Source organism: Salvia splendens, chromosome 9, assembly GCF_004379255.2.
Source record: "Salvia splendens isolate huo1 chromosome 9, SspV2, whole genome shotgun sequence".
Classification (NCBI taxonomy): Eukaryota; Viridiplantae; Streptophyta; class Magnoliopsida; order Lamiales; family Lamiaceae; genus Salvia; species Salvia splendens.
Genome location: NC_056040.1, coordinates 17,245,669 through 17,259,274, shown reverse-complemented (window position 1 = coordinate 17,259,274; position 13,606 = coordinate 17,245,669). Strand labels below are relative to the sequence as shown.

Sequence of the window (13,606 nt, the reverse complement as noted above, 5' to 3'; positions counted from 1 at the left end):
CATCCATGGGTTGGGTTTCACTTTCTACGGTTGATGGGTTGGCATCATTTTCTACTGGGAATGGTTTGCTCTGATCACTCTGTTCAGCCATGGTGTGTGTGTGACATGTAACAAGAGGAGAGATGGATATATAAATAGGAGCATAGTCTTTGATTAGATAGATTAGATCAAAATAGTGGACTAGCCAATAAAATAAATTTTTTAAAGATGGCAAAGATAAATTTTATTATCAATAATTAATTTACTACAGTAACATAAAAAGAATAACCCCTTTTATTATTTTTTTTTTCTTGTAATTTATTATCATCAATAATAAGTTTAGATGTGAATTGTTGTTTTAGTAAATAATTCGTGATGTAGAAATGGCTTTGATCCCAAATTAAATCATTTGTTTATTGGTCCTTTGTTGTTTATTTATTTATTTTTTTATAACAACCACGAGGATATGACATTGATATTGTAAAACAAACTTAAAACTTGAATTATCCTAGTCACCGTTTAGCCAGTTGGTCTTGTAGAAAAATAATTTCCTAATTATATCATCGTAGCTAACGACTAAACCTGAGATTATTAGTTGTTACTTAGGTATTAGTGACAATATAAATACTTTTACCAGTAAATTTATGTCACCATTTCTCTGATGTGAATAGGCAATACTATCATTTATATTATATGTGGCATATTCTAATGCATTTAGACGTACATTTGATGTATTTATTCTAATTAAATTTAATTGTGATTCTAAATTTTAGAGATGTTGTTAAACTCTAGTTAGATATTATTTAACTCTAATAAATCAAATTAATTTATAACCCATATGGTTTGTCCGTTTGAATATTTTTGGGATATGAATTTGGCAAGCATGTATCGTTTTGTTTCAGCATGCCATTGCATTACTTTTTCCTTTCTTGTTGCCAGAATCTGCCGTCGCACCATTTCTATTGAAAAATGATGGATTTAGAAAATGAAACATGTAGAATCGAACACAATAAAATAAAGTTATTGTCAGCCTCAATAAACACCGCGGTGTGGGGTAGTGATGCCCAAACCGAACCAGGCCGCCGGGGTAGTGATGCCCAAACCGAACCAGACCGGCGGCCGATAACAAAACCGTAACCACGATAGGAGGTCGTAATATTGATAGGCCTCCTAAATTGAATAACTGTATGATTTTCTCTTCAGTTTCAGTTCCGCTATTAACGTAACATGTTTCGCATATAGCTAATTTACTTGATAACGGCTGAATGGATTTAATTATAGTTGAAATGGTGTAAATAGACCAGGGAAAACCATGAAAATTGTAAAATTGGAGTAAATTATTTATGAATAAACAATATAATGAAGTTGGAGTCAAAAGAAAAGCTAAGATTTTTTTAAAAAAGTGGGGCAAAATTACACTTTTTGTACTTAGACATAAGTTTGGAAGGACAAAATTACATTTGTGTGTATCCCACCTTGTATCCGACCCCCATGCAGCGATCAAGCTGCGGAGGAGGGGGGCTGAGCCTGACTTCTGGCAGCCTGAAGCATTTCTACTATTAGTGTCTTCACATCCCTACAATAATAGTCCACAAAAACAATAACACGGTATTATATGATAGTATGTCACAATAAATCAAATTTGGGGACGAATACCAGCCTCCCAATTTAAACAATGGTCACTTTCATCTCAATCTAGATGCTAGAATCCACAATGTAATAATAGTAAGCATTTAAGGCAACTAACTGAAATTTGTGTACTCACTTTCTGTCTGTAGCACGCCTTGTGAAAGGAATTCGGAGCTTGAAAGTGTTGCCTTGACAGCCAGCCTTCACAGGAGATTAGTACATTTAGAAACTCTATTATGAATAAAGAATAGCGAAGATAGCTTCTTTAGAGTAAAAGGGCATGAGAGAACAATCTAATGTGCAAATTCAACCTTCACGTTGAAACCCAGACTGTCTATGTCCAACATGTCTGCGAACTCCACCTGAAAAATGGACTATTTGCTAAGTTACATATTCTCAGGACCATATAAAATACGAAACGCATCAAACATGTGTTGATGCAATTCAGAGGGACATCCCACCAAACGGAGGTTCACAGACCAGTTCATAATTCGGGAGAAATAACACAAGACCACTGAAAAGATGACTAAACCTTAATGAGTAATAAATTATAATAAATGCACAATACATAGGTTGCACCAACACACTAACTAAACCTTAATGAATCCTATTAAATCATAATACATAGGTTGCTCCTACAGCTTGCAAACAATCAAATGCTAAAGCAGTATAACGAACAAAATAACTGAGATCCACTGTCACATTCTCTACTCAGTAATAACCCACTTTGGATGAGAAAGACAATAAAGTAAAAAGACAGTCACAAGAGCAAGTTTACATTCTCTTTCTAGTTCAAAATAATGCAAGTCAACTTTATTAAACGAGTTGAATTCCAATTCTGACATTCAAGGGAATCATGTTTCCAGTTGTTGCTGAAAGAACACCAAAGAAAAATATTGCAGTATTACCGGGACAGAGGTAGAGTGCTGGACTATCAGCTTTGTCTCATCTGCATGATCTTTATTCATGTGGGACTGTAACAAATATTCAAATCTAGCATAGTTCAGAGAAGATCCCAGCCAAAGAATAACTTATTAAAGTATACTACTGCTGATATGGCTGGTCATAATACCGTTATAGGCTTTGAGAATTGGTACACAGGATCCACTTTTGCTGTTCTAAATTCCTCCTTGCTGAATTCTGCAAGTACTCGCATAGCAGAAGTCCATCATTCAGCAATAATAAATCAGGTGAAGTCTAACACAAATCTTTGTATGAAAAGCTCAAAATTGTTCGCGTCAAGCTTTAGCTGAGTAGCAACATACAAACCTCCCGATCCTAATAAAGCTGTTGCAACTCCCGACACATATCTAACAACTTTAGGTTCAATCCGCAGAAATTGGAAGTCACCAAAGTCAACCTTCATAAATATTTGTGACAATTTTTAACAGAATATCACAGTAATGCCAGCTTTAGGGTGTTAAACGAGTGTTTACGGTGTTAAATGACACAAAATGCTTAGTAAGAAAGTTAAGCGAGCCTTACCCAAAAAGCCTCGGGATGTGTAGCCAAATATGCACTACGAATAGCTTCCGTTTCACTTTCAGCAACCTACATAGATAACATAAGTCTACAGGTCAGACAAATTTGTCAGATAAAATGAAACTGGCAATGGAAACAAACTGTAACAGCTTAAAGAGAAAAAACTCAAATCCATGGCCTTACAGGGAGGGCATCACCGTGCACTACGATAACTAGGTCTGTCCTATCTTCAGGATCCTTTGAGACAAGCAATGAGCACCGGGGACTTGCTAAAAGGTCCTGCATAGTTCAGAATGCATTTACAGGAAAGCTTGCCAATAGACTCACAACTCATAATATAGCAGATATAGAAAAGTTTGATTAGGTGAAAGAGAATCACAGCTCTAAACGCAATCAAATTATAAGTTATAAATGATTACAAACCTTGGTATGAACTGCCAAACTACTAACAGCTAATATTGGAGATCCATAAGCATCACAAGCAAAGTCCACCATCGAACCTGATGGATAGCCCTCATACTTCTGCAAGAGACCAGGGAAACAGGAAAAGATCTTCCACAGTTTTGTATAGGAATCGAAAATTAAAATTTCTATTTAATTTTTGTTATGCGAATGTTGATGTGATTAGAATTAACCAGAGAGAAAGTAGAGAGGACTCCGCGCAAACTGTAACTGAGAATTGTCTTGATTTCCTCTATAGGAGGCAGCCTAGCAGCTTTTTCCTAACAACCAAAACAACAATTACAAATTCTAATTCTAATTCAATCCATTAACGCACACACACAGAGTGAAAATCTGAACCTGGTGAGCTTGGATGAGTTGGAAGACATTAAGTTGGGGGTTGTTGACATCGGCGGCAGTCGAAGCACTCTGTCAAATAGAATTGAAAATTTAAAAAAAGAAAATACGAGCGATCGAAGAAATAGAGGAAAAGGTTCAATACCTGATTGGTGGAAGCCATGCGTGTTTGTGATTTGAATGAGGGGAGGAGGAGTGAAGGATAATTGCCCCCATTTTTGTTGTTGTTAATCTTCACACCAACTAAGCGTGAAGAAAAAGAAGGAAAGGAAGGAGTGAAACGAGGGATACGATGCGATAGAGACGCAGCGACACTCGTCATCTTCTTCTTGCTCGTTTCTTCCTTTCCTTTCCTTCCCTCAAAATGATTCCCCTCTCATTATAAACTCTCGTATAAAATTATTTACTTATCTAATTTACTGGATATTGATAAAAATAAAAATAAATAGAAATACTAGTAATGGGTAGTGATCAATGTATAACTAATCTTAAGTGTATAACTAGAGAACAAATCTCAGCCACATATCTTAATGGAACAAATATTATTTATTTTAATTATACAAAATAGGCCAATGATATTTTTGGAAATTACATTATCAAATTTAAATCAAATTATGCAGCCTAGTTCAGCAACGAGCTGGAGAAGTGCGACAAGGCCAAGGCCGCCAGCTCCTCCGCCGACTTCCTCGGTGCCGTCTCCAAGTACGGCAAGCTCGACTCCACCCAGGGTGTCGGCAAGTACGTCGACCAAGCCGAGGGCTACCTCCTCCAGTACGGCGCCCCCGCTGAAGACAAACCCGCGGCCGAGACTGAAATTCCTTCGGGCGGCGACGTGAAGAAGCCGGAGGAGAGCGGCGAGGTTGGGGGCTATGCGAAGAAGGCGGAGGAGCTGCTCGGCGGAACCGGTGAGAAGAGCGGGGCGGAGGGTTTGTTGAAGGCTGCCGGCTAGATCAACCCACGTGTGATGCGCAGTTACCTTAATCAAATGAGTACACTGTACACACATGTATTATTAATAACGATTAGCGAATAGTTTTAGTAGAATTTAAATTGATTTATTTGCTTGAAATAAAGTTACATCTCTACTTATGCTATTTTTACAAAAAAAATGATTATGTCATGTTTAATATAGCTAATTGTCACAAATACGGTACGTAGTCCTAATTTAAGTTGGCTGATATTATCCACAATCATAGTTATTTTCTCCCAAAAAATCTCAATAAAAGAGTGATTTTACTTCACTCTTGTTTACAAAACACATCACTCTTAGCATGATTTTACTTCACTCTTGTTTACAAAACACATCACTCTTATTATGATTTTACTTCACTCTTGTTTACAAAACACATCACTCTTAGCATGATTTTACTTCACTCATGTTTACAAAACACATCACTCTTATTATGATTTTACTTCACTCTTGTTTACAAAACACATCACTCTTGTTTACAACACACATCACTCTTAGCATGATTTTACTTCACTCTTGTTTACAAAACACATCACTCTTATTATGATTTTACTTCACTCTTGTTTACAAAACACATCACTCTTGTTTACAACACACATCACTCTTAGCATGATTTTACTTCACTCTTGTTTACAAAACACATCACTCTTGTTTACAACACACATCACTCTTAGCATGATTTTACTTTACTCTTGTTTACAAAACACATCACTCTTGTTTAAAAAACACATCACTCTTAGCATGATTTTACTTCACTCTTGTTTACAAAATACATCACTCTTAGCATGATTTTACTTCACTGTTGTTAACAAAACACATCACTGTTAGAATGATTTTCTCTTATTTCAAGTTCATGAGTAATGATCAGTAGAACATAGGCATTCATGTCATTTCAAACAAAATTGGACTGTTTTACAACTGTGATGTTTCAAAATTAGTTTTACAAAATGGCTTCTACCAATACAACTTGCTCTTCTATCTATATATTATCTCCTCTTTGTCGACATGCTTCGACGTTTAGCTTCTTTCTCAGCAACGATGACAGAGAATTCTGCACCAAGCATCTCAGGCACTTCAAGATCCATAGACTTGCTCAACTCAACAATTTGTGTGATAATTTCTACTGTAATCGTGAAGCCTAAAGTAGATAGCATTAGCTGATCTGCAAATATTAGAATGATTCTCTGCGAGCAGCGTCTCTCAGCACCTTGGAAGTCGGCAGCGTCGGGAGAGTCTCGTTTCTAATAGAGAACGACAAGACCGATCAACCTCCCAAGCCTGCGCGAGAGGAGAGATCGGAGCAGGTCATATTCCTGCGGCGGAGCGCTAGCAGCTGCGTCGAGGTGAAGAAGACTAACGGATTTTGGATTGAATTTGCAATGTACCTAATTTTGGATGTCAATGACCATTATACCCCCGCTTTGTTATTGTGGAGTAAATTTGTGAGAGAGAGAACTAATATCTCCTTTAAATTCAAAAATTACATGTATTAATAGTAGCCCTTGATTTTTTTGATCTTGTGGCTATTATTTGTTCTCTAGTTATTTGGTTAAGGGGTGTTTGCCATAGATCACTACCCTACTAGTAATAAACAAAATATTAGTAAAAAAATGCATTTCATGATTCATCTCATTTTCATTGGACAACATGGCTGAAACACAAAGATAAAAGAGGAAATGAAGGAGCTTAAGCTAAAGCAATCGCAACATATCTAATGCGCCATTTATCAGGAAAATACCTCTTTATCTTACTAGGACCTACCTTGTTGCAATTTTCCATCAAAATATCCAAGATATTCATGCCACATTTTATATATTTATATTCATAAAAATACAATACAGCACAAATTGTTGGACTAGTAATGTTCAAAAGAAGGACCAAAAAAAACGAAGAAAAAGAGCAATCACTCTATAATATCATAATTATCATCTAATCTAAACATCAATAATCAGCATGTCATGAAACATTTCGTATGGTTACTGAGCTTCAAGATATCCTTTGTCTTCCAGGTATGATACCACCTGCCCAGCCATCTCATTCGGTGTCGGGCAAATTCCATCCTTTTGGGTTATCTCAATCTGCACAACCATCACAACAATAATTTCAGTCGCAGTGGCTTGATAAGGAGGGCCGGTATGATTTAGAGCCAGCAAAGTACAAACCTCACAATTCGAAGGTGGTTCGTATGGATCATCTATTCCTGTAAACCCTGCAACATTGTATAATCCCTTCATACCACATGATCAACTTTCAAATTACAACAAACAGCATTCTTCAAGCAAGAGGCATTCTTGACCTTGATATTTCTTTAGCTTAAGTTTCGCACATTTATAGAAGACAGGCAACCTAGAGAACAACCCTGAATGGCACATATAAATACGTACCTTTAATCTTCCCAGCTCGTGCAAGCTTGTAAAGACCTTTAGGATCCCTTTCTTCACACAACTCTAAAGGCATGTTTAGGAAGACCTGTAAATTTGTATTTTTTGGATAGATTAGGTATCTCAGTTATCCTAACCATAAGAAAAGTGCGATCTTTGAGAATAAACGAACATAACAAAGCCTTGCCTCAAAAAAGTTTTCTGACAATAAGGCACGACAAGCATCACGGTCTTTACAATAAGGAGATATCAAACTAGCAATGCAGATTAATCCAGCATCAGCAAAGAGCTTTGCAACTTCCCCTGGAGACAAAAAATAAAATAAAACTTATTGTTATGCAAAAGCAATCAAGCAGATTAGCCTTGTGGAGGAGTGAGTACTGCATAGTAAAGATAATGTTGTCTCACAAACATTCACTATTCCCATGGCCAGCTTTATGAGAGTACCGCACATTTTTTGTCAGCTTAATGTTTGAAAAGAGGCGATCATAATTGGTCAGGCCAACAAGTAGCTCAACGCCTTAACCCCATGTTAAACACAAGATAGCAAATTGAGGCCTTCATATTGTAATCATTCACTAGTTCTATGTACCAAGTATCAACTCTCTCTAAGTAATGGCTAGTAGATCTTTGTCTACAACAAGGAGGATGAGTATATGGAATAGGCACTATGGCCTATGCAGTGGTACGAAATAATTGAGTATTATCATAAGATGTCTGCACCTGAATATACCAAACTAACAAATCTTTACAACATGAATTACATAACAAGAGCAAGAACTCTAAGATGAAAAGGGATAGAGCAAATAATTTTGTATGCAGTCCAACAAAAGGCCAAAAAACAAACAAACAAGAGATGTACTTCCAAATATCCAGAAACTGTTTACTTACCAACCCTGCGTATATTTTCAGTCCGATCCTCAGGTGAGAAGCCTAGATTTTTGTTTAGACCATGCCTAAGGTTGTCCCCATCGAGAACATATGAAAGTTTCCCCCGAGAGTGCAATGTTCTACCCAGTGAGCATGCTAAGGTACTTTTACCTGCAGAGATGATCAGAGAGCATTAGACAAAAACTGAGGATCGATTAGAAGGTGGTCTTGTTAATACAATGGTTATGTGGCAAACAAAAACTACATTAGCTCCAATATATGATGATCCCATCATCCTAAGAGTGTTGAGACATGTAACACCACGTATGAAATAAGATGCTGTGCATATACAGATTGTAAAGACTCAAGACATGGATGTTTATAGCAACTACAGCACAAAGAAAGTAGGACAGATCTGCAAATACAAACCTGATCCACTCAAACCAGTAATCCATACAACGCATCCCTGTTGATTAAGCAGTTTTTGCCTGTCAACCTTCCCAACAGGGCATTCGTGCCAGAAAATATTCGTTGAATTGCCAACGGTAGACATTAGGGAAAATACTCCTTTATCCTGTTAAGATATATGGATAATAGGATTCCTTTAACGACAGAATCTTGAAGAAAGGATCAGAACAATATATCAATATATCAGCTTTAAAGGCTCAATTTGAGATCCTAAATTTCATCTGTTTGATAGAGATATTTCGCTAATGACTGAGAAAGAGCTCGACAATAATTCCAATACACTATTAGTTATGTTGGTAACAACATTACAAGGCCAAAAACTGAATTTGTGATAAAAGAAGATTAAGTTAGTCGCAACTCAAACGCCAACCAAGATCTACATATAACAAAAAAAAGTTGAAGCTTTAGCTCAATTTCTCCTGATTTTGTGATGAAATAAGAATAAGTTTGCCGCAAATCAAACGCCAGCAAAGATCTACATATAACAAACAAAAAATTGAAGCTTTTGCTCAATTTCTCCTGATTTTTCGAAGATATATCGAACTAGCATTATCCAGAAATATACAGCATATAAAAGTTGGGCAAACATAGAGAGAGAGAAGCGGCATTCCTTGTGTTCTCCAACAGGATTGTGAGATTGCGAAATATTAGAAGCAGGATGAAGAAATTGGATAGCTTGAAGAATGAGAAAGGGGGGAAATTGGGGATTGAATGTGGACGTATTTGGCGAAGAGAAGGGAAAATATTGATTTGCGATTGAAACAGAGTATGGAATTCTGACGTTGAATGCAAATTGAAACTGCAGAGCTGAACATTCAAAATTTAATTAATCTAGTACATTGAATGCGACATCTCACTGTAACTAATTTCCAATAGTATCTCTTCTAAAATATTAAGGCCTCAACAGTTTTGTACTCTGGTTGAGATTAATTATGTTAGATAATAATATGACATGTTATTTAATTTTGTATAATAAGTTTAATACAGCGAGTATTTGGTAAGATAAATAAACCAGATAATTTATTTTTTGTTTAGTACATTTTGTTTATATTTAAATTGGAATAAGACAAAAGTAACCGCACAAAAATAAGAGTGCATTATTAACAAACCTAAAATTAAAATAAAGTAACCGCACGAAATGGCGGAAATGCCATAAATTAGGGTTTTTTCTTTTTTTTTCTAGAATAGAGATATCATTCCTTGAGTGTACTGAACTTTTTTTTGTTCCAGGTTTGGGAGTCATGCGTCTCCTTTTAATGAGACGCATGACGATTATGCGTCTTTTATAAAGACGCATGAGGGTCATGCGTCTATCTTTTTTTTCATTTTTTTAACGACGCATGAGGGTCATGCGTCTTAGGTAGAGACGCATCTCCCTCATGCGTCTTTTATTTTTTTAAAATTTTAATAGACGACGCATGATGCTCATGCGTCTCAGGGAGAGACGCATGATGCTCATGCGTCTCTAACTTGCTTAAATCAGTAGCAGGAAGGCACCCGGTCGGGTGCCTTTTGTGGCCTACTAATTCCACCCGGCCGGGTGACAATTTTAACGAAGGCGGAGTCCAGAGCATAACACCCGACCGGGTGAGTTTTGCACCAATAAATCACCCGGCCGGGTGAAAATTTTAAAGCATAAAGAGTCCAGAGGCATTTCACCCGATCGGGTGATATTTTCAGTTGCAAATATCCACCCGGCCGGGTAGATCAATTCAAACTGCAATTTTGCAGTTTCGTGACGGTTTTGGGGAAATTAGGCAGGATATTGAGAGGAGAAGATGAGCACAGTGGGGAGAGAAAAAAATCAAGGGAGGAAGGAGACGAGAGAAACACTTGAGAAGATTGAATCAAGAAGAGAAGTGGTGCTTGAGATTTCATCAAACAATTCATCTTCTCCGAATTTGCTTCATGGTTTCAAGGATCTTCATCTCCATTATCTTTGTTCTTAGTTCAAACATGTTAGGCTAAGAATATTGTGTTGCTCCAAACATGTTGTAGACAAATTAATTTCATGATTTATCCGATGTTCGTTTCTATTTCGTGCTCGTCTTTGCTACTTGTACTTTGAATGAAATTATCCCTCAAGGTGCATCTTTTGTGATAGTTTCAATTTCTTATTTTGATGTCTCTTTAGCTTGAAATAAGATGGACCGAAGTAATATTGAATTATCATTTGTATTCGTTCAGATGACAAATTGACAAATTGATCATTTGTATTCGTTCAGATTATCATCTGCCTTCAAAATCAATCTGGCAAATTACTATGTATTTTTTTTTCTTTCACAGAACCACTTCTCTAAATAATTTACTAAAAAAAGTTCACTACTTGCAAAATGGAAAACATAATTTACTTGCAAAAAATTCACAGAACCATAGAATCATCATGCATACCTGCAAAAGGGAAATTAAAATCAGAAACAAAATCATCCGAATCAACTCCTCTTCTCCACAATAATACTTAAATAAACAAAGAACCTGAGCTACTTATACGACGACGGAGTGTATTTAGACGGTTCAATCACCTTATTCTTCCTCGTTGACAATCTCTTGTACACTTTGCTCATGAGCTTCCCAACCCCGCCACGTGATGAACCCTCCGCAGCTGGTCGAGGTTGGACAAGGATGCTCTGAACAACGTCTTCTTCCTCATTTTCCTCTTCTATGTTGTCATTTTCTTCTTCTCCTTCATCATCATCCTCTTCTTCAGCTTGTACAGGAGGCACGATCTGATAATTCTGGAAGAATGAATCGACCGATGCTCGGGCCCCACTCCATTGCGGCATGTCTTGGCTTTGTGAATATGGGCGACGATTCCAATCGGGCTCAGGCTGGCTTGGAGAATACAGAGGACGGTCCCACTGTGACTGAGACTCATGCGCCAGGTATGAATACCACTGGGGTGGGTCATGCTCTTGATTCTGCGGCTCTGGTGCTACATAATCGGGAAGCGGCTGCGACATCCTAAACTGCTTTGTGTAGCCGTGTCCCCCAGTCCGAACACCAGGCACTCCATGACACCGTGGAACTACTTCTGGTTGATAAGGCATGACCACATCCTGATGTTGAGAAGCGGGGTACTCCATGACATCAGCGTTGTTCGTAGATTCGAGGACATTCCTAACAATTTCTCGAATCTGGCGTACTCGTGGGTCCATTTCGTCTTCCGTAGTTAAATGGAAAACCTGCTGAAAACCCTCAATCTAGACAAAAAAATGATACAAATATCAATACGAAACAATCTATATCACATGAAAACATATAGTTTAATATAACAAACTTACAAATAGTCTCATCGAAGCAGCCGACTCGTTCATCCCAGCAGTGGACCGTGCCCCAGGCTGAGTCAGGTACGTCACGGTAATCCTGTTATACCACGCCATATACCCCGGGCTCATAGGAATATTCAATGACATCGATGCGGCGTCTTCGGCAGCCTGGAACCTTTCGTACCTCAGGTTCCACTCCCCAATGTAGAACTGATGCGTGTTTGCCCAGTTGTTGCCCTTCTTACCACACCGATCATTTTTGCCCAAATGATCGGCGTTCCTTAGCATCCTGTCTACATACTTAGGTATATCCTGATACCGATTGAACTGTCGCCGCACTCGTCCAGGCTCATGTGCCTCGACATAGGCCCAACATACCAAGTAGGTTTCACACAAAGAGCATCCATTCACATCATTGCAGTAGTCAGGCAGTATGCAATGTGCGTATGGCGTCCAGATAAACTATAAAACAGCAATGCAAATGCCAAATTAATTCTATAATAAGTTCATAAACGAAGTCTAAACCGAAATAATATTCACCTGGCCAGGTCTAATCGGAGATATTTGGTCACGGTAATGCTCAACCGAGTGTCTAGGAGCATTTCCTATCTGCGTTGTTCCTTTCCACCTATACATAAAATTGATGTAAGAAAATTACCCAATATGCATAAATAAATAAATAAATAAATACTTAGATATATACCTGGCGCCACATGGTGTATATGGCGCGTGCACAACTTATCCTATGAACGAATGCCTCAATGTGGGCATTCTTTCCCACGCCCATAGCTGCAGAAGGATCATAGGCCCGCCCAACTCTTTCCTCTTATCCATGGAAGCCTCGCACAGATAATGATAAAGGTAGGTCAATGCCGCACTTCCCCAACTAATAGTCTTCACCTCTTCCAGATCCCCAAGCGCATTCAACCACATAAATGGAACCTTACACCCCGTGGTGTCTGGTAGAATGAGACCTCCTAATAAAATTAGGGCATGGATACATGCCCTTTGGATGTATACGTACGTAGGTAGATCATCACCCAGAGGCATCCTTGTCTGGTTGATCAGCACGGTCATCAGCAAACCGCCTTGCGTTGTCTCTGTGGAAGTATCTGGTATCCATCCCAACAGATCGCGACACTTGCTGGTCCAATCTGGAAAGTTGACATGATAGTCACGCCCTGTGAAAACGCGACCCTCCGCCCTCAAGCCCCAAATGGCTTGCACATCTTCCAAGGTGATCGTTGCCTCACCGATCGGTAGATGGAAAGTGTGCGTCTCCGACCTCCAACGCTCAATCAAAGCCGTGATCAGCTCATTGTCGACCTTCATGGGCCTCCCACAATCCATCACGCCTTTGAAACCAAAGGCGTCAAGCCAATATCTAACATTCTCATGAATGTCGATGTCCCAAGTCTTACTTTCTATCCTTCGGACTTTAAATACTTGTGTTGTGCCCTCTTTCATGAGTTTATTTGAAATATGATGTTTCTGCATATTTAGCACGGACGGGTCTTCGGGTCCATTTAATAATTGTCCGCTAGAACTTGAAGTCTCCATCTAATCTAAGTACATATTCACAAAACAACAATTACAAATTCACAATTGCAATACAAATAACATATACATTCAAATTCATCGGCAAAATAACAAAACATCATAAACCAAATGATTCACTCCAATTCAACACAATTCATGATTTATAATGCCTAATTTATATATATATCTACTAAATTAGAAGGTTAAATTAAAAGATACATTTC

The 13,606-nt window shown here is 38.0% G+C and overlaps 3 protein-coding genes across 4 annotated transcripts; all 3 read right to left on the bottom strand.

The window, feature by feature from the left end:
• Positions 1 to 1,298: 1,298 nt before the first annotated feature.
• Positions 1,299 to 4,260, bottom strand: LOC121748567. The gene is made up of 12 exons (XM_042143007.1): positions 4,034 to 4,260; positions 3,892 to 3,960; positions 3,726 to 3,812; positions 3,514 to 3,612; positions 3,274 to 3,369; positions 3,094 to 3,159; positions 2,878 to 2,968; positions 2,681 to 2,748; positions 2,517 to 2,582; positions 1,920 to 1,970; positions 1,745 to 1,809; positions 1,299 to 1,555 (listed from the first exon to the last, which is right to left on the bottom strand). Exons 1-12 carry the CDS (start codon positions 4,208 to 4,210, stop codon positions 1,480 to 1,482), a joined length of 1,011 nt encoding a protein of 336 aa, XP_041998941.1. The 5' UTR covers positions 4,211 to 4,260; the 3' UTR covers positions 1,299 to 1,479.
• Positions 4,261 to 6,642: 2,382 nt separating this feature from the next.
• On the bottom strand, positions 6,643 to 9,394 carry LOC121748851 (adenylyl-sulfate kinase 3-like). 2 transcript variants are annotated; one of them, XM_042143396.1, is made up of 7 exons: positions 9,143 to 9,394; positions 8,539 to 8,683; positions 8,131 to 8,280; positions 7,427 to 7,542; positions 7,243 to 7,327; positions 7,021 to 7,067; positions 6,643 to 6,936 (listed from the first exon to the last, which is right to left on the bottom strand). In XM_042143396.1, the coding sequence occupies exons 1-7, from the start codon at positions 9,164 to 9,166 to the stop codon at positions 6,835 to 6,837; spliced, it is 669 nt and encodes a 222-aa protein (XP_041999330.1). In that variant the 5' UTR covers positions 9,167 to 9,394; the 3' UTR covers positions 6,643 to 6,834. The 2 variants fall into 2 exon arrangements, with proteins under 2 accessions (XP_041999330.1, XP_041999331.1); XM_042143397.1 differs by having other exon boundaries at positions 9,188 to 9,393.
• Positions 9,395 to 11,057: 1,663 nt separating this feature from the next.
• LOC121749237 (protein MAIN-LIKE 1-like) lies at positions 11,058 to 13,193 on the bottom strand. The gene is made up of 4 exons (XM_042143825.1): positions 12,601 to 13,193; positions 12,384 to 12,471; positions 11,859 to 12,305; positions 11,058 to 11,777 (listed from the first exon to the last, which is right to left on the bottom strand). Exons 1-4 carry the CDS (start codon positions 13,191 to 13,193, stop codon positions 11,058 to 11,060), a joined length of 1,848 nt encoding a protein of 615 aa, XP_041999759.1.
• Between the last annotated feature and the right edge of the window lie 413 nt (positions 13,194 to 13,606).